We start from the raw sequence: 24,520 nt of genomic DNA on the forward strand, positions 1-24,520 counted from the left end.
ATGATATTTATATTTGTAATGATTAGAATGATTAATGAGAGAGAAAAAAAATCTAAATGATATTGGAATTGAAAGATTAATTTAATAAATTTTTCTTTGATAATAATATGAATGTGTTACAAGATACAAAAGAAAACGAAATAAATCTGATCGTGACAAATATAATTCTGTAAATTTGATGAAGGAAAATATTAGTTAATTGGAGATTAGTTTTTCTTTTTGGCTTTGATTGTTGAAACAATTAAGGATTAGAGTGGATAAGGAACACTAACAAATGTGATATTTCCTATGTGAGGATCTTCAATTGTGATATTTTCCGTGTGAGATGTTTGATCCATTTGGAGATGATCGGCACTTGAACTTTCCTCGATTTGTGGTTGACTCGAATTATCAATCAGCTGATTCGAGTTACTGGTGGTTATGTTTTCGGTGGTGTTGGTGGTCAGAGTTAAATTTTCTTCGGCTTCCATTCTGCCCAGGGTTCGCAGTGAAGGGAGACTGAAGATCGGCTTAAGCATTTTAAAGGCCATCCTGTTTTTCTGGGCAATTGATTGGGTCAATTTTTTTACATCCATAGTGTGACGATGACCATGAATACCCTTTTGTTGATTTTGTACTGCACAATCAAAGAGAAGCCAAGCTTCATCTGTGACAAATTTAGCGAGTTTATGTCGATTCTTGTAGATTAGTGATGTTGGTGGATCAGCTTTTAATTTATCCATTCGTGCAGTTAATTGTGCAAGCTTTTTCTTTAAAGAGATAATCTCTCTCTCTTTTGAGGCAAAATGAACTTGAGTTCCAACCGATTTCTTATTTTCATCCAATATTACACTCTCCGGCATTCGAGGTAATTTTGCAATCGCTTCAGAGGGACAGGCATTACAGAAAAGACGCTTTCGATTCCCAGAGGTGGCATACATTATTGATGGAAAGTGAACATCACAAACATACTTATTATTCAAACAATCAACGGTGACATCTTCAGGTAGATCTGAATTAATCGCCTCAAACCAAACTAAGCGTTTCGCCCTGTCCAATGGGAATCTGAATAATGTTCGATCAGGTGCTGTCGGACGTTTACAAGATACAAGACAACATTTTGCAACCACTGAGGAAAGAAAACAAAAAGAAAAAGAAGAAAAAATTAGTCAAAAATGATGAGAAATTGGAGGAAAACATCAAAATCAAGGTGAAGAGATTCAAAGAGATTCTAGTATCTCCAATCCATCATTGTAGAATAGTAACTTACTTTTTAATAGAGAATTCAATGAGATGATGTTAGACGTTTCAATTGGAACAAAAATATAATTAATTTCTAATAATAATAAAAATGATTAAGGATGAAGAAAGAAAAATAATCAATGAATATCAAGTAAGGATTTTATGAAACTGTTGAGGAAAAAAATAACATTCACTTTGGGGAAACCATTTTGAGACATTGTACAATAGAATTCAGGTTAACTTGATACAATTAACTTCGTATTAATAAGATCGCCATGATTAATTGTGAAATTCATTTAATTGTAAAGGAAAACCGTTCATTTGATTGATTAAATTAAATTCCTTCACTTTTTGTGTTCAAAAAGATGTTGACTCAATATCGATATGAGAACATGTTGAATCGATACATCGAATCACATGTTTGTCTTTTTGAAGAAAATTTCAAAACAACATGAGGTTAAATCTCTGTGTTTATGTTTCCCTTTAATTGTTGATTTAATTGTTGAGGTGATTTAAAGTTGAGTGATTAAGAAACAATTGAATCAACTGTTTGTGGTGTTTGCATTTAAATTACGATTTCAATTGGAACATATCAAGGATCGTCTTTTGTTTATTGCGAGAAAATTTTTTATAATTGAATTTGAGTTATAATTGAAGTTTGTTTGATTGTTTGTGTCGTTGGTGTTGGTGTTTTGAATTGGACTTTTGGAGATGTCTGAGTTTCGATCACTTGGTTTAAGTGATTGGCTTGTTAAGAGACTTAGTTCTCTTGGTATTACTAAGCCTTCGGCTATTCAAAAATCTGTGATTCCTGTGTTGTTAAGGGAAAGACGTAATGTCTTTGGTTGCTCGCAAACGGGTACTGGTAAAACTTTGGCTTATGTACTTCCGATATTGGAACGACTTGTGGTTGATCCAAGGCCATATTTTGCTCTGATTTTGGCACCAACTCGAGAATTGGCTCATCAGATCCACGATGTTATAAAAGTGTTAGCTGGACCTAAGAGTAAAACCGCTAACGCTTTGGTTACAAGTTTACTAATTATCGGTGGAGGAAATTATGGTGTTGAAAATGACAGTGAAGATGTTCAAGGTATTGATCAATTTTTCTCAACAAAATTTATTAAATTTCACTTTAATTAACCTTTTTTGTTTGCTTCTCTCATAATTTATCTCAGGTCTTTGGTTAGGTAAACCAAATATTATTGTTGCAACTCCTGGTAGATTTTTGGACCAAATAATAAACCGTAACTATCTAGATGTTTGTGGATCCAAACGTAGCTTCAAATTTGAGATTTTAGTTATGGATGAAGGTGATCAACTGATTACTCCAGGATTTTGTTTACAATTGAAAAATCTTCTCGATTGGATTGATTCAAAAGAGTCTGGTAATCAACGACGACAAACAGTAGTGTTAAGCGCTTCATTAACACCGGCATTGGAAAAATTGAAACAAGTTTTAGCAGAAAAAGATGAAGATCGTCAACCAATCGTTATTGATTTACTACCAACAATTGACTCAATCAAAAAGGAATTATCAACCAACCCTTACCTTGATCAAAGGTATTACCTGTGTCCATCTAATGTTAAAGCAGCGTTTTTAGTGGAAACCCTTTTGGATTTAGATTTTAAACAGTTAATCATTTTCTGTGCAACCAAACGAGAAGCTAAATTGATCCATAAAATTTTGATAACCCTTGGATTTGCTGGTAAAGATTTCAACTTAAATCCAGTTCTATTAAATGCTGATCTTAAACAATCCTTACGATTTGCTGCAATCGATAAATTTAAATCACTTAAATCTCGTATATTGGTAACAACGGATCTTGCAAGTCGAGGTCTTGATTTACCTTTGGTCGATTTAATTATCAACTATGATTGCCCAAAATCTGCTGTTAGCTATGTCCATAGAGTTGGTCGAACTTGTCGAAAACCTCATTTATCTCAATCAATTAGTTTACCTGTTCCCGAATTAATGGAACAATCTTTAGCTGTGGAAGATGATGAACAACCATCAACTTCGACTGAGACTCCAATCGACACGAAAAACGCATTAACGCCTCGAGCAGTTAAAAAGAAACACAAATTCCTTGGAAAAGCAATTACATTGATCAGTCAATATGATATTAAATTGTTGAAAAACATAGAAACGTTTATTGGTATTCGAATGGAACAAGAAGATGGAATCGACGAAGAACATTGTAACGAGATATTGAAGCAGGTCACTTTTGCCCTGAAAGACGCTGAGATCGCAGTTGAGAAAGAGGAACTTGAATTGGCTGAAGTAAAAGGAATCGATTTGGACGAGAAAAGGAAGAAAAGAAAAGTTAATTGATTTCCAACATTATAATTATCCAAATAGTTAATTGTAGATTGTGAAAACTTTCTTTTATTTAATTTAAATTCGTTTGTTTGTTTTGTGCTGGTTTTTTTTCTATTTGTTTATCAATTTCAATGGAAAAGATTGACTGTGTAAAAATTGTTTCCATCTCATATACACTATATTTTCATCAACTGATTTATAAGATACAAAAAGAGAGAAAGATTCATTAAAATAATCTAAAAATTGTAATTTCTTTGGAGATTTTGTAATGTTAAATTGTAAGAGAGAAGAAAAAAAAACTTCGAATGGATTAGATTTGTTTTTCTCTCTTACTCTTATACACTTGACGGTGATTTTTAGAATTATAATTGCAAGTTAAATTGTAAAGGCATTTGATTGTTTGGGGAGGACGAATATTGTCAATGTTCAAAGCTAAGATAACCTTCAGCTCCGGTGAAAATAACATCGATCCAGATTCGCATCACCTCTGGAATGGAAGAGGAAAGAGTAAAGTTTCTTTCCGATGTGACAATTACGAAAACATGTCGAGTTGAATTACTTCGTCTTCTAAGTGATCCGCCAAGTGGTTTACTCTTTTTCTCTAATTTGGTTCGATTATGGTCAACATAAGCATCTTCGATTTGATTAAAGTAAACACCATATTTGGCCTTTTTCCCTTTAACGAAACCTTTAAATGACTTGAAATAGACGAAAACTTTGTTTTGTCGGTTGAATAGAAAATATCGTTTCCTCCATTGATTTTCGGTGCCCGAACATAATTTCCAAAGGTAACCTGAACAGGAAGTCGGTGTAAGTTGAACTAGATGGCTAAACGTTTCCACATCATGACCCAAATTGACAATACGATCAACCAGATCTAAATCGTTAAGTGTTGATGGAAGATAAATTGTTAATGGACGTTGTTGTCTCTCTTTCATGGAATCGATTTCGTCTCCATTGTTTTTTGATTTTCCTCTAAGTTTATTAGGCTTGTAAATATTTTCACGTTGATTAATATCTCTTGAATTGTTGTAGGCCTGAGAACTGGAAGAGCCAAGAAATTCACTGTTTGTTTCACTTGTTGGACTGTAAATGGTTGAATAAGTATGATATTTATCTAAATGTTGCTGAGAATGATAATGAGACAATCGAGAGAAATCAGTTGATTTAACCTTATCACCTAAAGAAATATCTTCATCCGATGAAGAGGTTGATTCGTCTGATTCAAAAGAGGCCAAAGGAGCTTCTTTACTGCCACTTCCACTTCCACTGCTACTTTGACCTTCTCCACCACCACCGAGAGTATTTTCACTCTGATCATGTTTATCTTCAAACGAAAATTCCTGATCACTTTTGGAAACTAATAACGATGGTGAATGTTGTTGTTGTTGTTGTTGTTCTTGTAATTGGTATTGTTTAATTGTGACGATTTCTTTCTCAATGGTTTCCAAGCATTTATACAATTCGTTTAATTTGATCTCTTTTTCAATCCTTTGGAACTCTTTTAACTCTTCATCTTCGGCATCGCTAAATTGTTGGAGCTTCATGTCATCAATCTCATTTCGTATCAAGCTTTTCTCAATAGATAAAGCGGTCAGTTTATTACCATTCAATTCACTGTCACCATTGTCTTCAACTCCAATTGGAACACCATTGGTATTATATCCACTGTCATTTTCCACTTGATAATAATCGCTTTCATTAATTTCACTGATATTCACTGGTTTATTAGACTGATTAGTGGTGAAATTTGTCATCTCGCTGACAGTAGTAGGATAAGAAGATCCAACGACACTATGATTATTTCTAGAATTTGTTTCCATCCTTGATGAAACCAAACTGTTACTGTTGATTGTTTTTGTTGTTGTTGTTGTTGTCAGTGGAGGTGTTGGTGTTGAAGAATTAGTTGTTTGTACAACATCAGGTTTTTCATTAATTCTAATAGATGATCAACCTCATTAACTCGTAAACTTCTTACTCTTTTACCTTCTTGTGATTCATTGTAAGATTGACATAAACGGATAATCTCTTGCAGACGATCTTCCTCTAATTGTCTCATCTCTTCATCTTCATACCTTTCCAATCGACATCTTAATAACTGATCTTCCGTTGAACTAACAGGTAAAGATGTAGATGGTCCAAGAAGATTTCTACTCAACTGTGCAGTTAATTGATCAACAATCTGTGATTCATCAATTGGCTCATCATCATCAGCATCATAGTTAACACCAAACCCAAGATCCATTTTTTTTTGGTTGTTTTGATTTATCAAAAGTGTAGATCAAAATTTCAATCAAATTGACTGAAGATAATCTCGTTTAAGAAAAGGACAAGATATAAATATTAAAAAAGAATTCATTGATTTAGAACAATAATTGGATTAAATAAATAATTGGAATTAGAATACAAACAAAATTAACAAAAACTATTCTCACAAAATGAGAAACTAAAATGATGGAACTTCGTGTAAATAGCTTATTCGCTATTAGAAGAGCATTTGCTTTTTAGATAATCGCTTGATCGAGCAACTGCCCTGAGAATAGACTTTGTTCTAAATGACTTTAGAAGTTTTAGTAAAACTTTTTTACTCAAAGTTTTCTCATGTTTTTCACCTTGTTTCACCTTGAAAAATCTCTAAATACAGTATAAGATGATCTTTGAAGTGAAACAACTTCTTTAAAAACTATATTCAAAAACGCCATTTAAAACCGAAAATATAAAAACTCGAAAACTACTGTTGAACTGTACTGTAAAAATTCGGACACTCTGTTTCAGGATTCGAAACACACTGGTTATCAGCTGAATTTTGAGCTACATGAGTTTCCTGCTCTTTTTTCCAATTTGCTATTTCCTACAGCGTCTTCTATCAACATTTATATGTGCTAGTAAAGTATCTTTGGTGCTTTGATTTTATCAAATTTTTTCAGAACTTCTTTTAAAGTAAATTTTGAATTGATCAAATTGATCGCAATTCGGCTTACGGTTTCTTCTGATTTCCTTTGCTTAAGAGAATCATTGTGATATAGAAAATTAATAAACTGTTACTATCGCAATATTAAATGGATCTCGTCAATTTGGTTAGTTTACGAATTAGGTTAGGTTACGAAGTTCGTAATACGAACTCCATTCACGACTGCACGCTTCATCATAGATACTTGATACCAATTTGTAGTGTCTTTGAATGCTACCCATATCATAATCCGGCGCTCCAAGACCCTTCACACGATTTACATTTGTTTTTAGTAGATTCCAGTCTATGGGTACATGATCACCACTATTGAGAATTAATAAATGCAAATGAATTAAATATTAGAAAATGATATTTTTAATCAGAATAATTATTTCTACATTTTCTTGAGCTTCAATTGTTTATTGATCAATCAAAATTTGAGAATAAAAATATAATTGTCTTGGTGATTTGCCACTTAAAACTATTAAATGTCAAGGTCATTCCGGTCATTCTGTTAGGATACGGTCTCAAGGTCATTTGATGGTCAGAATAACAGAATGACCTTGATATTTTAATATGACAATTGAGTATCGCCTAAACTATTACAGCTCGAGTTCTGTAATCTGAACATTTAAAAACAAAAAAGCTATTCAAGAAAAACTTGTTGGAAACTTGTTGAAATGCCCTGTACATGTACTTTCATCTTATGGGATTAAATCAAGAAATCGATGATCAATATGAGGATCATTAGCAATTGAACATAATCAGTAAATTATTCAATCGAGCTGAAACTTTTGTATTAATAATTTGATTGAATATTGAAAGTTAAATTTTTAGAAGTTTTTTAATTGCGATCAATACTAAAATTGAATGTGAAATTTTTAGCTCAGTTTAAGTTGTGATAAATTGTAAATGGTTAAAAATGATAAGTTTTCAACAGCAACAATCTAATAACGATATTCAATCAGCACAATTAACTAACCCACCTGAAGTAAATTTCACATCAATAAGTGTAAAATATTATTCAATAGTTTCAGTTTCAAATGGTTTAATTGGTAACAGTTTGTTTCTAATCATGGTGATATATACTGGAATTTATTTGAGAATAACTTTGAAATTTGATCAATCAACAATGGAACCACAATTAACGTTGAACCTTTCGCAGTTTATATTTATTTTCATTGAAATTTACTCATTTACAATATTTCATTTCTATTTCACTCGACAATTTATCTCAACAATTAACTCTCAATGGATTAAATTGAACATTGATCACGAATTTGTTGACTATTTTAATCACCAACGTAAAATTTACCAACTGATTATAATTATTGTCAATTCCATCATAATAATAAATGATATCGTTTTGTTTTCAACTTATTATACAAATAATGATGATTTTTTAAAAATTTTCGGGTTCCATGATAATTTAACAGCAACAACGGAATCAAATAAACTATTGGAAATCGGATTAATTTATTATTTCGATCCATTAGAAGACTTATCGTAAAAGTCAACGTTTTTTTGCAAGAATTGATTATCATTGATTGTTCGTTAATCGCTCAAACAGTTTACCATTTCATCAACAATCAAATCTCATCAATTGATAATCATTTAAACGACCATAACTTATTTGATCGGATCAAGTCAATTCGCTTGAAGTTTAATGAGTGTTACAATTTAGTGACTAAATTAAGGATATTCATGGATCCATGTTTATTTGGAGTCTTCTTTGCTTGTACTTACTATTTAACGATGAATATTTATTTTAATATTTTCGTTAATCGTCAAACAAGTGTCACCATTGGCCGATATTATTTCATAATTAGTATTTTCTCTACATTGGTGAAAACAATTTATATTATTTATCCAATTGTTGAAGCTCATTTACTATCCATTCAATCATATTCACACATTTACTCATTGCTATTTGATAGTAAAGTTATCAAATCATACGAAATATCAAATGAGGTAAGTTAATGGTGATCAATTTTTACAACAATTAATTGTCGTTCAATTAGGTTACATTGTTTGCCAATCGTATTGATAGAAAGGATCTTGGCTTTTCTTGTGGTGGTTTATTCATGATTACACCTGAGTTTATATCTTCGTTGGTCACTATTGTTTTCACGGTTATTATTGCAATTCCAACATTTGCTAATTAAAATTAATTTTGTACGATTGATCACAATTTAAACCGACAATTAAAAGGCAATTAAACAAAAATAAAAGAAAAGCAAAAATTTTACATGTGATCTTTGCTTACAAGGGAAGTCGAACATGACTCAAAACGCACGTAAAGATGCGATAAATTTTTAACAGAAACTCGTCTTAAATTCATGTTGGTTTCCAGTATTATTTAATAGAAAACTGTCAAGCTTCATGATTTTGGATACATTTTAGGTAAATAGTATATCATTGTGGCGACTGATTATTTTATTTGGTGGTTGGAAATGAAGGCGATAGTAAAAATCAAATCAGATCGATACCAACTCCAAGACCTGAAATAAGATAATAGTAAATGAAAAGAGAAAGAGAAAATTATTATAGCAAAGCTGTCATATTTGAAAATTCGCTTGCACTTGAGATAAGCGAAAAGTGTGATTTAAGGTCTTTTTCTCGTACACCTGAGCTAAAAGTTCTTGCAAGTGAATAAAACTATTTTTAGACAGTATTCCATCACACTGAGAGGTTGGATAACTTTCTTATCACTAGTTCATTGAATTGTAAAGATTATATATATGAAGTATGAAGTCGATCCTGTTACGAATCTGTTCTAGGGATTAGCCAATGATTCTTATCATCAAAGTTACCTTTATGATTCCTTGACTATTAGCAGCAATTATCACATTTTCTCCGCCTTTCCAGCAAATTGCACTAACGAAGTCACAAACGTAATTATCTTTTTTAACTCGGTCCTAAGAATTTAGAAGAAAAAAAAATATCAATAAGAATATTGGTGAAAATGTTTAAATTCAATTGATCTTTTTTACCTTGAGTTGAAAAGGATGGACAACTTTATCAGAATCGAAAGAGTAAATCAGAATTGGCTTAGAAAATCCTTTATAATACAGAAACAGGGAATTGTTCTCACTGCCACATGATATATAATCTCCATCGGTGGCCAGACCCACGAAATTTTTCTCATTCAAATGTCCTTTGAAAGTTCGTAAACATTGATTCCTATTCGTGTTCCACATTTTCAATTGACTGTCAGTTGATGCTGATATGATTTCGTCCCAGTTTAAAAATTGAACATATGAAACGGCTTTACGATGATCTTTAAAAACGGCCTCTGGTGTTTTAGTATTACGAAGATCATAATAATAAGCACAATGATCAGCTGAAGCGAAAGCAACATGATATCGAGATCGAGGATTAAACTTGACACAACAAACGTTGGCCGATGCTTTTAACGTGGCCACCGATGAGTCCATATTCAATGACCACAATTTAACTGTCCCATCATCGGAACCAGAAGTAATTAAATGAGTATCAATTTTATTAAAATCGACACTCCAACAGCGTCTCTCGTGCTCCTGGAAACAATTGATCTTTTGCTTAGTGAAAACGTCCCAAATTGTGACAGCACCTTCATAATCACTCGTTGCCATTGAACTTTTATAATAAGATGACCAAGAGACACAACTAATCTTTGATTTACATTCCATCACAGCAATTGGATAATTAATTGTCAACGAATCTTGTATTACCGTTGAATAATCAAAAGTTTGATTATTTTGGTTACACCAGCGGTGGCGAAAATTTCATTATCTTTATCAAATTCAATACTCGACACGATACTTGGCTCGTTAATTGGATCACTGGTATAACAAAGGGTTGATAATGTTTTTAAATTGTTACAACAGGTTATCTTATTTAGTGTTTCTCTAAATTCTTCAAGCTCATCAGCTGATTTAGATCCGTCATCTAAATTTGATGTACCGAAAACATTTTTACGACTATTAAGGTAACATTGGAGTAAATCTTCAAAATGATGTCGAACTTTTCTCCATCTATTAGTTAACGTTGAATTAATTGATCCACTTTCAATGTGTTTGTCTATGGTTTTCAATTCATCACCAATTGAACATCTAATTCGCGATTTATTGAGTTCACTTGGTGTTGATTGTTGATTAAGATTTTGACCAGATGAAGTATCCGATTTTGAAGTTGCACTTGTTTCATTGGGTGAGTTATTGGTTGGATTAATGGATATGGTTGAGACTGTTGTCTTTTGTAATCTAGCAGCATCTTGTTCAATTATTTTAAGTCGTTAACCATGATGGCGATTTGTTCTTGTTTGTATTTTCGAGCTTGATTGAGAAAACCTCTAAGTAGTTCCGTTTGTAGGGCCTTGGATGATTTTTCAAATTCTTTCTTCTTTTCTTTTAATGCTACCAACAGGAGATCAATATCATTCTGATTCAGACTATTTGCTTTAATTGCGACCAATTGTTGCCATTCAGCTAAAGCTTTGGAAGATTCTGGATTGGAACTACACTTTTTGGTAAGAATATTTTTCTTTTTCTTTGTGATCATATCATTGAGCATAAAATTAGGAAAAACTTTATCAATTTCATGACTACAGGTAGGGCATCGATTCTTTGACTCCAATGATTGAGAGATACACTTTGCACAAAATGTATGACCACATTCGGTTACTTGAGCATCTTCAATTATCTCAAAACAAATTGGACATTTAAACTCATTTGTTTGATCCTCTAAACAATCAAGTAAACCAAATGAGCTACTAAAACCTGAGCTGGTAGATCCATTTGTTTCAACGGGTTGGGAACGTTTTCTTTTTCCTTGTTGTGCCGCCATAACGAACAATAATTAATCCTCAGGTAAGATGAAACATTATAGAGCTTTTAAAAATTCTATTAATTAAATAAAAGAAGAGAAAACAAACCCAAATTCAAAATGATTAGCAAAATCAGTTGACACAAAAAAGAGACTCCAAATATAAACACTTACCTTTTAAAATCTAAACTTAAAAGACTATAAGACAAAGTGAAGATATGGTAACATCCACACCCGAATAAATTAATTAAACGTAAAATTCAAATGGAAAGGGACAATTTATCCATAGAAATTGTAATTTGTTGATCACAATTTAAACCGATGATTAAAAGGTAAACAAAAATAAAAGAAAAAAAAAATTTGACAGAACATTTACAGCGACACCTGGTGGATGCTTCGTTAATTATTCTTCAGAATTCTGAACATTTCATTCAGTTTGATTTCAGAATAGCGATGAACTTTTGAATCTACTTATTGGTTGATTTATGAGAGATTTTCCATTAAATGGACAAACAGAATCAAACTCAGTAAATGTTGATCTAAAAATCTGCTGATTGTGAAAACTAAGAATGAGCCATGACTCCGATTAATTAACTGCAGTTTGTAATTTCAAAAGTTCTGAAGTTATATCAGACATCAGCAGGAATATTAATACAATCGATATAATGATTATCATTTAAATGCCCTGATTGGTGAATATTTTTACAAGAGAACTGATTAAAGGAGGATAGCCAAAATGAGGATTTTTTGCTGAACTTTTCCGAATTTTTTGAAATAGATATCAATCGAAAGCTCTTGGTGAGCTGTCTCGAACGGATTGATCAGAATAAAAAGTTACACCTAAAAAATTGGGTCAGATCGGTGCATAATATTTGTTTCACTTTTTCTGGATGCATTATTCTGAATTTCTCCAGAATTATCAATTAAATTGAATAGGAAAAGTTCTCCTAACTTAAACATTAAATAAACACACATTTATTATTAATTAATATTTTTACTATGTTTGACTTGTATTAATCTTTACAATAAAATGGTAGGAAATACAAATTTATTGATAGGATAGGTAAACTTAAAGATGGTGGGTCGTAATTTGGAAATGTGTTTTAACCCTTGCATAAGTTTTTTAATGTCCAAACCGATATGCGTATGAGCGAAAGATTAGAGGAGGTCTCAATAAGTTGTATTCAATTGTCATATCAAAAGATCAAGGTCATTCAGGTCATCGGTAAAATAACGAGTTTCAAGGTCATCTGATAGACATTACCATAAAAAAGTACATATGTGCAAACACTGGTGTCAAGTTTTCATGCTCTTATGATTTTTGGGTCAAAGTGGAAAATCAAAAAATGTCTATCAGATGACCTTGAAACTCGTTATTTTACCGATAACCTGAATGACCTTGATCTTTTGATATGACAATTGAATATCACTCAAACTCATAAGACTCAAGTCGCGATTCTTTGGGACTTCTAGTTGCTAAGAAAATCGCAGAAAAACATCCGCGAAAGTAGCTGAATAGCCCTGTAGTTCAATAAGGAATGACGACAATCAGCACTACCACCAGTGGTGTTACCGAGAGCCATGTTTGCTTGTATTTTAACTCAATCGATTTCTGAAGACAACAGGTGGATTACGGGAACGGCTTTGGCTTCTATCACCTTGCGAGCCTGAGATGGTGAGCCAGGAGCAATTTTCGTCAAGGCACAAGTAGCATGAAATTGACAATTTTCGTACAGTTTTAACTAATAGTGGCAAGATTGCTGTGTTGATGATCATTCTCGTTGATCGTTTAAAGTTGCCTTCTAATTGAAATATTGTTTCAATACAATCGATATAATGATTATCATTTAAATGCCCTGATTGGTGAATATTTTACAAGAGAAACGATTAAATCTGTCGAATGCTTTTATTATTTATTCCATTTTTCAATTATTTAGTTTTATTCAATTTAAATGTCTTACATTAAATGCTAGATTTCAGTTTTTGGAAAACTTTGAGGAAAATTGATATTTGTTTCGATAAAACTTGAACAAATCGTATTCCAATGAAAATGTCAAATTATCAGCAACAACGACATAATCAACCACCACAATCAATTAATACTAATGATCTGCCTCAAGTATCACCTAAATTCGCATCGATTAGTACAAAATTTTATTCAATTGTTTCAGTTTCAAATGGTTTCATTGGTAATTGTTCATATATAATCATGATGTTGGTATTATCACTTTTCAATTCTGGAATCAGCTTGAAATTGAGTAAATTACCAATGGAAATACAAGTTGTAACTAACCTTCAACAGATAATTTACACTTTCACTGATATTTTCACATTCACAATATTTCATTTCTATTTCACTCGACAATTTATCTCAACAATTAGCTCCCAATGGATAAAACTGAGCATTGATCGTGACGGTGAAACTGTTCAATATTTTAATCGTAAACGTAAACTTTATCAATCAGTTATCCTTTTTACTCATTTAATTCTAGTTCTCGATGACATATTCTTATATTCAACTTATTATATTGATTATGATTATTATCTATTATCTTTTAAGATTCGTGGTGATGATAATTTGACCTCGACAGAAATTGGACTATCCTATCATGCGATAATCATACGGAGATTTATTCTCAAGACCAACGCCTTTTTACAAGAATTGGTTATCATTGATTGTTCATTAATCGCTCAAACAGTTTATCATTTCATCAACAATCAAATCTCATCAATTGATAATCATTTAAACGACCATAACTTATTTGATCGGATCAAGTCAATTCGCTTGGAGTTTAATGATGTTACAATTTAGTGACTAAATTAAGGGTATTCATGGATCCATGTTTATTTGGAGTCTTCTCTAATAACACTTTCTTTTTAATTGTAAATATTTATTCAAACATTTATGTTTATCATACGAAAGACTTTACCATCGTCGTTAGGTATTATTATATAATTAGACTTTTCTTTTCATTGGTGAAAACAATTTACATTATTTATCCAATTGTTGAAGCTCATTTACTATCCGTTCAATCATATCCAAACATTTACTCATTGCTATTTGATAGTAAAGTTATCAAATCATATGAAATATCAAATGAGGTGAGTTAATGGTGATTGACTTTCAATTTGGCTTCTAAAACATTTAATTGTCTTTCAATTAGGTTACATTGTTTGCCAATCGTATTGATAGAAAGGATCTTGGATTTTCTTGTGGTGGTTGTTTCATGATTACACCTGAGTTTATATCTTCGTTGGTCACTATTGTTTTCACGGTTATTATTGCAATTCCAACGTTTGCAAACTGAGTAATTCATATTATTTTTGCTTCTTAATTATCATTTTGATTTTCTTCCATTCAATAAAGTGCATCAGTGGGATTTTTTCAGTTCTGCCAACTTTGAAAATTAAATTTATAAGCTGAGGTCGAAATTTCCGAACGAACTAACTGAGCCCCTGCATAGAATTCAAAAGGAAAGGCAATTTATGTTTAGCAAATGCAATAATTAGTTAATTCGAGCCGATAATTAAAAGTTGAACAAAATGAGCAAGATGAGCTGATTGATTTCCAAAGTATAAATTTAATGAATAAAAAATTGATTGAAATTGGATTTGAGTATTTGTTAGAAAAGTTAACATTTCGAGAGATCATTAAAAAAATAAGTTTACTTCTTATTTTTCTTCTTGCTTGCAGTCCAAGGGTTAGAAGTTGCTGAGATCCTGAAAAGGGAAAAGAAAAATGAAAATCTTAGTCAGAATTTGATTCCTTTAATTGTTAAGTTAATTTACTTACGTTTTATATTTTGCCATGTAAGAGTTGATATCGAATTTTCTTTTGCATCCTTCGTAGTTCATGTAACGAATTTTACCGAAAATTGGTCTCTCTGCCCAACCTTGATCGTGAATACCACCAACTGACCATAAACAGCCAACAAAACCATTCGGATCTCGACCATCAAGTTCAAATTTATCATTCAGATAAATTGCAATTTCCAGTGCTTTTTCAGGAGATTCGCTCCATTCGAGAATTTTTTTCGCCCAATACATTCTCATATAACCATGAAGTTTAGCATCACGAGTCAATTGTTTTTGACATGCATTCCAAAGTGGATCATGAGTTAAAGCCTCTTCGAACTCTTTTTTACTGTAAACATATGGACGTTTATCCTTTCGATGATCATTAAGAGTTTTCTGTGCCCATTCTGGGGCACCTTTAATCGAATCATGATTAGGATTATAGAAGCAAAAATTATCAGCTAATTCCCGTCTAATAACAGCCTCTTCAACCCAAGATTCAACGGCTTCTTTGTACTTCTTTTTGTACTGTTGAACAACTGAAAATTAATCGATAATAATAAACAAATTGATTAAATTACTGTGCTTTTTGTTATTCATTAGTTGATTGTTTTCTTTACCTAAAACTGCTCTTTGAGGGGCAATTTGTCCAAAATGAAAGTAAGGTGACATATTCGATGTTACATCTTGACTTGGATCATTTCTTTTATCATTATACCAACGAATCTTTTTCTCAACGAAATCTGATAACATTTTAATCGCTGCTCTATAACCTGGTTTAATCCAATCAACATCTTTAACTGATCTATCACATTGTAGAGATGCTTCAGCAGCAACCCAATCAACTTTCTCGTATTTAACATCAGATGAATAGGGATGATGAATAACTGGTGGAAAATGAGTTAAAAATTCAGGTAATTTGTTGGTTATCTTTGGTCTAATGGTTCGAGCAGCATATTCAAGCTTATCCGAGGCAAACCAACAGGGAACAATATTATGAGCATCAATTTGACAGAATGGAATATCTTCCGGTAATTTATCACGAATTTCATTAACCCATCTCATGGGAACCTTGAGAGGAGCGAAATCACAAACAACACCACCAATGTTATTTTCTCGAACAAATTGAGGTACAGCTTTAGGAGGTTCGCCAAGAAGTAAATGAAATTGAATGTTCCTTGCAAGTAGATCAGATTCAACCTCCTCTAAGCCACCAAGAAGAAAGTGAAATCCTCTAATACTGGCATCTATAGAATAGAATAGAATGAAAACAAAACGGAAGAGAAAAATAAAAGAAAAAGAAAAAGGTTAGAATCTTTGCTTCGTTTATAAAATGCGAGGATAAACATCAAGTTGAAATGATATTGGGCTCGAAAAAGTTGAGATAACTTACCAAGAAACACTGGAACAAGACAGTAACACACATGTAAAGGTACTTTAAACTTGAGTGCGAGTCTTTGGGCATATAATAATGCCCAATTATCTTCAACTCGACCATCTCGAGACATCCAATAAAGGATAGCGCCACAATCATCTGAAGCGATCTTACAATCACTCAACATTCGTACACGTTTTTTGTTGAACTTAAAATCTTCAATAGAAGAACCAACAGCAGCACGAGATTTATTAATCTCTTGAAATAATCTTTCATGAGGTACTAAACTTGCCTCACTTTTAACATCATCAACACTGGAAGATGTAACCAAATTATCATCTTTCATAGAATCGGTAGATTCATTTTCATTAGTTGTCGTACTTTTTTTACTTTTAACCGGTGAATCGGTTGAAGGTGAAGGTGAAATTTGTCGTTTCTTAGGTCCCATTGTAGAAAAGTTCAATTTATCACAACTAAAATAACAATTAAGAGCTAATAAGGACTTCGAATAAGAAAAATGTGACTTGTAAAATCGTTCACTAAACCAAAAGAATCTACCACATGCAACAACCGAAAAACGGTTACAAATACAAGAGAACGACAACTTGACAACTTATAATTTCTTATTCTTTCACAAGCACATAAATTAAATTATTAAGAATAATTAAGAACACAAATAATTAGAAGAATTAAATAAATAAATTAATCAAATGGCGAATTTAAAAAGGAGAATAAAAAATTTTCAAAAATAGAAACACAAGAAAAGGTAAACAAAATCGAAGAATCGAAAGTGAATCGATACTATCGAAAACATGTTTTTCTCTATCGAAAGAATTTTTTTTCTAATCGAAATTAAATTAATCCCTTTCAACGAGTTGACACTTTAATTGTTACTTTAATTTCTTTAATAATTAATCGCCATTTTTTTAGAACAATTTGTTTAATTTGTTGATTTGTTCTCCAGTGATCACGATTTTTCATTTTCTCTTTTCTAATCCATTTACTTTATCTTTCAATTACTTTTGATTCCAATTAATGTAACAATTGATTTCTTTTTACTTTATTGTTTCTCTCCTTCTCTTAGGCTTATGGATGATTTTGGCTTCCTTTCTTAAGTTGACAGAATTTACTTTTTCCTCCAATCAATTAGTCAGAGAAAATTGGAAAATTTAATTCTTCAATCTCCTTCCTTCATGGTTAAATTATTTACTTCTCCCATCAAGATGTCAGATTAAACGTGATAATGGTTGATTTATATCTTATATCTACTACTGTGTGTGTGTGTGTGTGTGTCTATCTACTTAACTCTTTACCTTTATCACCTTCACCATCATAATCATCCTGTTGGTAATCATAATTATTTTGACAACTGAAGTGGTTAAACTACATTACCAGGTCATTTAATGTGCTGTTGTGTAAACACAATAAATTTATTCGGATGGATAATTGGTTAAGCTAATTTGTGGTTACAGATTAACAGTTCTCAAGATGTATTATAACTGTCGCTGGAGAAAGAGAAAGATTGAAGCCAAGAAGAGAAAAGAAATCAATTACCAAAGCTGTAATAACCTTTCATATTACATGGATTATAGAAGCAAAAAAAAAAGAAAAAGGAAGAGACCTGTTACCTGGAGAAATAATTACTTCTTAATACCTGTTGATTTCTATACAATCCATTTTGTAACTTGTCAATTTAAGATTGACTGTTATACTTGTTTGACCATTTTGTTGTAATGTGTTGACAAGCTAATCTATAATAAGTGTAGTGTTTGTTTCACATTAACTCTCGATTGGTTTTCGCCTATTTACAAGATTGTAATTTCTTCTCTTACCTTAACTAAAAGGTATGTATTAAAATCCAAGGTAAGTTGTATATGTAGTTATGTGTGCAGTCCATTTAAGGTCAGACAAATGGACAGTTAAAAGCCGAAGCTACTGTTTTCTTTTTGCTAAGTTGTTGATCAGGATATGTTTTTTGTTTCTTCCTTTTCAGCTTCTTACCAATCCCTAAATGATAATAACAATAATTAAAATAAAATACAGTGTAAGTAAAATTTTGTTTTCTTCTTTTCGCCATCATCTTATTCTTGTAATAAGTTATTATATGATGATATAAGATACTGAATAATTGAGCTTTGGCTAATTTGTTTTTCTCTCTTTTCATTTTCTTTTTCTCATTATCTTTTCATTATATTTTTTTTTTTCAGGTAACCCAAGTTGAAGGGTGAGGCTTTTTGTGTATATCGTCGTTAACATGGTCTTGATTATTATTAACACTATCACCAGTATCATAATCATAATCATCATTATCATAGTTACATAAACAATTACCCAGGAGAACGGAAATTCCTCTCGAAAATTATAGTAAATATTTTACTGACCATTATATTTACGTTTCTTTCAACTTTCTACTGGACCTTCACGTTTTATTACTATTAATATTTCTTCACGTTTCTTTCCTCCTCAGGTGAATCAGTGAACCATGTCGATGATTTAATTTGATGTAATCAATTTGCTGACCTTACCTGCAACAGCGGGATAGGTAAGGCACATTTGTTACTGTATTGCCGATAGTGGAGAAAAGCCAAGACCAAGTGAGAGAGTCAAAAAGATTGTAGAACGAAATGAAAAGCGCCCAAACAAAATGCTAAAACTCAGAAGACTCAAGAAGAGAGAGAGAGGGAATGAGGAAAGGAAGGAAGAAACAAGATGTTCTAATATATAATAAAGAAAGAGATGAGCTATTTTTGGAAAGCCCAGCGAAAATCATGTCACGACCTAAGGAAAAAAGTAGCCCAGCCCAAGGATAAGCTCCCATGATGGAGGACATTATCAAATGGAAAATATATAGCAGAGAAGTGAAGATAAACAGTAGATTGAGTAAAAGAGAAAAAAATGAAGAAGCAAATCTTGGTGCCCCTAATTTCACTCCTGATGAAGAAGAAAACAGAAGCCAAAAAGAAAATGATTATGAACACCATCATCATCATCATCATCATCATTATCATCAGCAAGGTAAAGATATAAAGCATAGGGAATAAGAAATTAAGGTAAAGAGAAATGGATAGAAAATCATGTTGGAAGATAATTGATGCTACCGATCGACTGGTTAAATGGCCTTTCCCTTCTTCACTCTTATTTGCTTCTTTATTTTTTCATCTTCTAACTTCTGTCGTCCAGACGAAACTTGTGGCAAGGCCTGTACTTTTTCACCACTCATCATTATAACTCACGATTCGCCTCTCTCCCGAGCTTCTTGTATTACGAAGAGATGAAGAAAAAAACAGGGGAGAATCATCATAATAATCATCAACAACAACAACAAAAAAGGTAAGAGATTGTAAGTAATATAATTTACCCTGCAACCGATCTACCTGGAAGAATCAGTGAGAAAACGATGTTAGAGAAAATAAAGAAAAGAGACTAGGCCTCGCCCTTACACTTTCTTTGCTCTCTCTCTCTCTCTCTCTTTACATCATCTTGCATCATCTTGCATCATCTTATATCATCTCTTATCTTCATTTCCTCACTAACTTACCTTTAATGCTAAAGTAAGGTAGCAGCAAACATAATTCAAACACAGAGAGATTGAGAGAGAAAGTAAGTGAAAATAAAGTTGCCTTGCAGCTAAATCCATCTGATCCTAGGTTCCTAATAATTTGTATACAATTCAAATGAATATAATGGTTTCACGATCCATAATCATTTAGAGATAGTTATTTGTTCCCAGGGAATTGTTTTTTTTTCTATCTTTCTATTATTCCGTAAAGGTAGCAATCTTATTTTGATTGCTGCTACTGTGCGAGTATATCAATTTAATATTAGTTTATATATGCTACCTGTAATAAAAGGAGGATAAGAAGGAGGAGATTTAGATGATGATGAAAAAAATTGAACTTCATTTATTTCTTATAATATATTTGTTATCATTTTTCTTAATGTTTCTTTATTTTCTAATTTCTCATTTATCCAGGGTAATACGGTTGCAGATAATATTAACCATCATCATCATCATCATCATCATCGTCATCATCATTATCATCCAATGATTTGGTTAATCTAAATTTTATGATGCATTACTCTGTGTAACTTACCTGTAACAAGTTAACTCTTATGGATAAGGATTAAACCAAAAGGCTTATAATACATGTAGATATTAATCAAATCTCCATGATGATAATGAGTATCATTATTATGGTAATTGGCTAATGAGTTAGAAGAATTGTAATAATATCGTCTAATTATCATGATGATGATCCTCCTGTTGTTGTTGATGATGCTAATAATGATGATAAGGATTTTGGATGGTAATGAAAATTGTTATATTACTATAACTGTTGCAGTAAAAATTTAAATAAGCTGATGAGTTTTTAGTACAAAAATAAAGGTACAAAGTCAGGTAAAGTAAATTGCTGAAAATGATTGGATGGATAAGGTTATAAAGTGTTACTTTTAATGGTAATTTGATGATTATTGTTGGTAACACGCAAAAGATGATTATTATTACTGTTGAATTGTATTCCAATAAATCAATCGTTGGATAATGTATACACCTTGAAAATTGGCCTTTTAAAGATCCAGGAAACATTGAATAATCAACTGGGACAACGTGAAATAATAGTAATCATCATTATCATCATTTGATTATCAATCACTGGGAAGCAAACGAATCATATGTTATTTTCAAGAGATATAATTGAAATTTTCTTATTGGTAAACCAATTGATTGTTGGCCTGATTGTTTTTAAGTATCATCATCAATACCATCAAGGGAAAACTATTATATTGCTGTTACTGTTTTTTTCTTACCAAACCAAAGGCCTTAGTCGATTGCTACAGATCAAATGATGGGCCAACTTTGCGTGATAAATTAATCAATCAAGGTATTATAGCTTAATTGATATAATCACCATGATTAGTTAATAATAATAATGCTAATATTATCACTATTACTATAAAAACCATTGATTAGAGGTAAGCAACGAAATCAAGCTATCACGAACTGTATTAATAATAGTATTCAATTTAACATTTTATCAATGAACATTTATCACCACTTTGTTTTCATCATGCAATTGAATTTGATTGTTTCATATTAAATTAACTAATCGCTTCTATTTATATTTTTTTTTTACAGAAATCGATTGATCAAAAGAGGATAAATATTGTTAATTGGATAGTTTAACTGATTTCATCATGAATGCAACTACCTTTTAATTGCGATGATCAAGAGGCAATGAAGTTTTCAGTCAAAATTGATGAGACAATGTGAATAAAAGTGAAAATTCATAACATGATAAACTAATCAATTGATGGATTATTGTTGATTAACTAAAAGACATGAAGGATAATCTAATCCAGTAAAATTGTTTATAATATTGTGAACAAAGAAGCTCAAGTGCAAGGTGTGTATGTGGAGGTGGAATCGGTAGTTTGATGAAAAATTGAATGATTAACACCAAGGGGATTCTCAGGTTATATCATCAAATTGAACAATTTAATGTTGATCCGTCAATCTAACTGATACTTTCCGTTGACAGGATGGTTTAAATTTCGAAACAATATTTTTGGGTGTTTATCTTCAAAGAATATGTCGATTATCATCATCACCAACACCATCGCCATCAATTACATGATCTATTAATGATTAAGATTGTGTTTTCCTTTTCTTAATAACAATGGTTAATCTTCTGGGTTATCATCATAAAAAAAATTGATCGACTATCAACTTACCTATTGGTTGGTGGGGTGTCCAAGATTATGATTAACTTGAATATTGAAAAAATTATCCAAGTTAATCAATAACAAAGTCCAATCAATATTTAATCACCGAAACCCATAGAGAAAATGAAATGATCAACAACACTAATCATATATTCATAATAAGGTTGATTGTTAATCATTGGAGTTAATCATAGTTTGATTATAATAACAATACTAATCGTCGGACGACCTGCGGTTAAACCATAATAACAATTTAACATACATTTTGTTTTTTCACGTTTTCAAAGTAAATTAGTTGATTGATTAGCATCAATTTTCATTCATTGTTAAATTGTTTGGACCAATTTTGCACTTTAACAAACCAACAATGAAGATTTTTGTTTTGTTCTCAATTAGTTTCATTTTAATTACAATTAACGAGCGACTTTTATTTTCTCTTCTCTATCCAATCAAGGAAGCAATTAAATTAGACAAGTATAAATGATATTAAAAGCTGGAGAAAAGAGGAAAAAGCTAAATTGTCAACAAATTATCATTATTATTGATTGATTAAAAGGCGAAGTGTTCGCAATTTAATTTAACTAAGAATCAACAATATTTTATCCCATTAAATTGAACAATCAAAAGTCAAAGATTAACCAAATTAAGGTCAATCAAACAATTGGTTAAAAGAGTTAATTAAAAACTAACCAGATTGTTTTGATGAAAACAACAATCAGATAGAGATTGTTAATTATCATAACCAAGAGAGAGAGAAATGAAAATTCAAATCAAAGTCTTAATCTTGATAACAATTTAACCTATAAGATTATGATGATAATGATTAAGTCTGATCTTCAATATCATTTCTGAACTTATTTATATTTCTTGATTATCATCATCATCCTCTGGATGTAAAGGTAAAATTTTGATTGTAAGATCATCATCATCATCATGAAACCTTTAATATTAAAAGAAAGGGAAAGATACAATGATGATGATGATGATGAAGATGAGGCATAAAGTGGGAAGAAGAGGAAAAAAGGAGGAGAAAAGGGGGAGTGAGAGTTAGAAAGAGAAAGATGAAGATGATGATAAGGGAAAGGTTGATATTATTATGTCTTAAATATGAAAGTTTCTTGTGATGTGTTGTCTCTTGTTGTTTAATTTAGGCCTCAGGCTTTAATCTTCATCACAATCTTATCATAGGTTTATTGATGATGAGAAAAAAGAAGAAGCTCAAAATGAAGATAAAAGGGGCGGATGGAAATTGAGAGCTACCGAAAAATGAGAGAGAACTGGACCCTGGGCCAAAGACATAACACTGATCATCTTTATCTTCATCTCTCTCTATCTCTTTCTCTTGATGATGATAATCATCATCATGATTTCCCTTTGGAAGAGCGTTACAAATGATTACCGATATTTGAATGAGAAGCTTCTGATTTTTCTTTCTTTCTCGCAATCATCATCTTCTTCATCTTCATCTTCTTTCTTTCCTCTCTCTCTCTCTCTCTCTCTTTCTCATTTCTCTTCTCTTGTATCATCATCTTTGGACCGCAATTAACATTCTTCACTCAGATAAATATCAATTTCGTGATTAAGCCAGAGGCTAAATTGCTACTGAATTAGATGGATCATTATTATTATGATTAACATAAGTTTCTGTTTCTTTCTTGTAGCTACTGAATCTAAACCTCACCTTTAAATATCAACAAGTAACACAGAGATTAAGGTGAGGCTACAGGTAGATGAAGAGAGAAAAGATTACTAATCATATAGATATTAATCTAAAACAGTAGCAACAATCAAACAGCAACAACATCAACAACAACAACAACAACAACAATCAACTAATCATAATAATAATAAACAGTAGCTTCTTTTACTATTAAAATAATATTAATACAAAGGAGGAAAATAAGACAACGAATTAATTTCTTCTTCTTCTTCTTCTTCTTCTTCTTCCAATATATTAAATCATATCTTAAGGCACTTTAACAATTATCTAGACTCAACTATTATCATCTTCATCTTAATCATGATGATAATGATGATTATGATTGTGATTACGATTATGATTATGATCAACTATCAACAAACATCAACTATTATTAGGAGTTTGTTTTACTTTTAATCATAAAAACAAAAGGTAAAACATCATAAAATGATAATTATATCAACAATCAACAATCAACAATCAATTCTCAGTCAATGTTTTATCATCGACATATTTAATTTAATGGTTCATTGGATTTAATTGTTTATCATCATGATGCTGGTCTATAAACATATCACATCATTAAACAATATTATCACAACGAGTTTACAAGGGATGTTGATTATC

General features: G+C 31.4%; 5 protein-coding genes and 1 long non-coding RNA gene across 11 annotated transcripts; 2 read left to right on the forward strand and 4 right to left on the reverse strand.

Moving 5' to 3' along the window:
* Positions 1–62: 62 nt before the first annotated feature.
* Positions 63–1,548, reverse strand: LOC128390777 (uncharacterized). The gene is made up of 2 exons (XM_053350539.1): positions 1,250–1,548; positions 63–1,108 (listed from the first exon to the last, which is right to left on the reverse strand). Coding segments are annotated over exons 1-2 (861 nt in total). The 5' UTR covers positions 1,251–1,548; the 3' UTR covers positions 63–248.
* Positions 1,549–1,677: 129 nt separating this feature from the next.
* On the forward strand, positions 1,678–3,793 carry LOC128390775 (uncharacterized). Its single transcript, XM_053350536.1, has 2 exons — positions 1,678–2,314; positions 2,400–3,793. Exons 1-2 carry the CDS (start codon positions 1,933–1,935, stop codon positions 3,554–3,556), a joined length of 1,539 nt encoding a protein of 512 aa, XP_053206511.1. The 5' UTR covers positions 1,678–1,932; the 3' UTR covers positions 3,557–3,793.
* Positions 3,794–3,876: 83 nt separating this feature from the next.
* Positions 3,877–5,997, reverse strand: LOC128390779 (pleckstrin homology-like domain family B member 2). Its single transcript, XM_053350542.1, has 2 exons — positions 5,468–5,997; positions 3,877–5,420 (listed from the first exon to the last, which is right to left on the reverse strand). The coding sequence occupies exons 1-2, from the start codon at positions 5,787–5,789 to the stop codon at positions 3,964–3,966; spliced, it is 1,779 nt and encodes a 592-aa protein (XP_053206517.1). The 5' UTR covers positions 5,790–5,997; the 3' UTR covers positions 3,877–3,963.
* A 2,833-nt stretch (positions 5,998–8,830) lies between these two features.
* On the reverse strand, positions 8,831–11,657 carry LOC128390778 (E3 ubiquitin-protein ligase COP1-like). Its single transcript, XM_053350541.1, is given in 6 exon segments — positions 8,831–8,995; positions 9,308–9,412; positions 9,488–10,224; positions 10,227–10,651; positions 10,714–11,377; positions 11,475–11,657. Coding segments are annotated over 5 exon segments (1,899 nt in total). The 5' UTR covers positions 11,322–11,377; positions 11,475–11,657; the 3' UTR covers positions 8,831–8,971.
* Positions 11,658–14,861: 3,204 nt separating this feature from the next.
* LOC128390774 (deoxyribodipyrimidine photo-lyase-like) lies at positions 14,862–17,213 on the reverse strand. Its single transcript, XM_053350534.1, has 4 exons — positions 16,489–17,213; positions 15,716–16,342; positions 15,094–15,634; positions 14,862–15,020 (listed from the first exon to the last, which is right to left on the reverse strand). Exons 1-4 carry the CDS (start codon positions 16,916–16,918, stop codon positions 14,966–14,968), a joined length of 1,653 nt encoding a protein of 550 aa, XP_053206509.1. The 5' UTR covers positions 16,919–17,213; the 3' UTR covers positions 14,862–14,965.
* A 134-nt stretch (positions 17,214–17,347) lies between these two features.
* On the forward strand, positions 17,348–22,770 carry LOC128390780 (uncharacterized). Of its 6 annotated transcripts, none has more exons than XR_008325691.1 (7): positions 17,348–18,333; positions 18,464–18,514; positions 18,678–18,834; positions 18,938–19,800; positions 20,444–21,444; positions 21,608–21,944; positions 22,011–22,770. It is a non-coding gene; the product is annotated as an uncharacterized LOC128390780 (long non-coding RNA). The 6 variants fall into 6 exon arrangements; XR_008325692.1 differs by having other exon boundaries at positions 21,608–21,875; XR_008325694.1 differs by having other exon boundaries at positions 18,938–19,520; positions 19,651–19,800; positions 21,608–22,770.
* Positions 22,771–24,520: the final 1,750 nt, after the last annotated feature.

This window comes from Panonychus citri, unplaced genomic scaffold, assembly GCF_014898815.1.
Source record: "Panonychus citri isolate SS breed McGregor unplaced genomic scaffold, ASM1489881v1 Contig00127, whole genome shotgun sequence".
NCBI classification, from domain to species: Eukaryota; Metazoa; Arthropoda; class Arachnida; order Trombidiformes; family Tetranychidae; genus Panonychus; species Panonychus citri.

Excerpts from the sequence above, each read along its gene's own strand:
- LOC128390775 (XM_053350536.1), top strand. The coding sequence starts at position 1,933 with ATGTCTGAGTTTCGATCACTTGGTTTAAGTGATTGGCTTGTTAAGAGA. Across the intron at positions 2,315-2,399 it reads TGACAGTGAAGATGTTCAAG|GTCTTTGGTTAGGTAAACCA; the intron begins GTATTGATCAAT and ends AATTTATCTCAG.
- LOC128390779 (XM_053350542.1), bottom strand. The coding sequence starts at position 5,789 with ATGGATCTTGGGTTTGGTGTTAACTATGATGCTGATGATGATGAGCCA. Across the intron at positions 5,421-5,467 it reads ATTAGAATTAATGAAAAACC|CAACAACAACAACAACAAAA; the intron begins TGATGTTGTACA and ends CACCTCCACTGA.
- LOC128390774 (XM_053350534.1), bottom strand. The coding sequence starts at position 16,918 with ATGGGACCTAAGAAACGACAAATTTCACCTTCACCTTCAACCGATTCA. Across the intron at positions 16,343-16,488 it reads TCTTGTTCCAGTGTTTCTTG|ATGCCAGTATTAGAGGATTT; the intron begins GTAAGTTATCTC and ends TCTATTCTATAG. Across the intron at positions 15,635-15,715 it reads CCCTCAAAGAGCAGTTTTAG|TTGTTCAACAGTACAAAAAG; the intron begins GTAAAGAAAACA and ends ATTAATTTTCAG.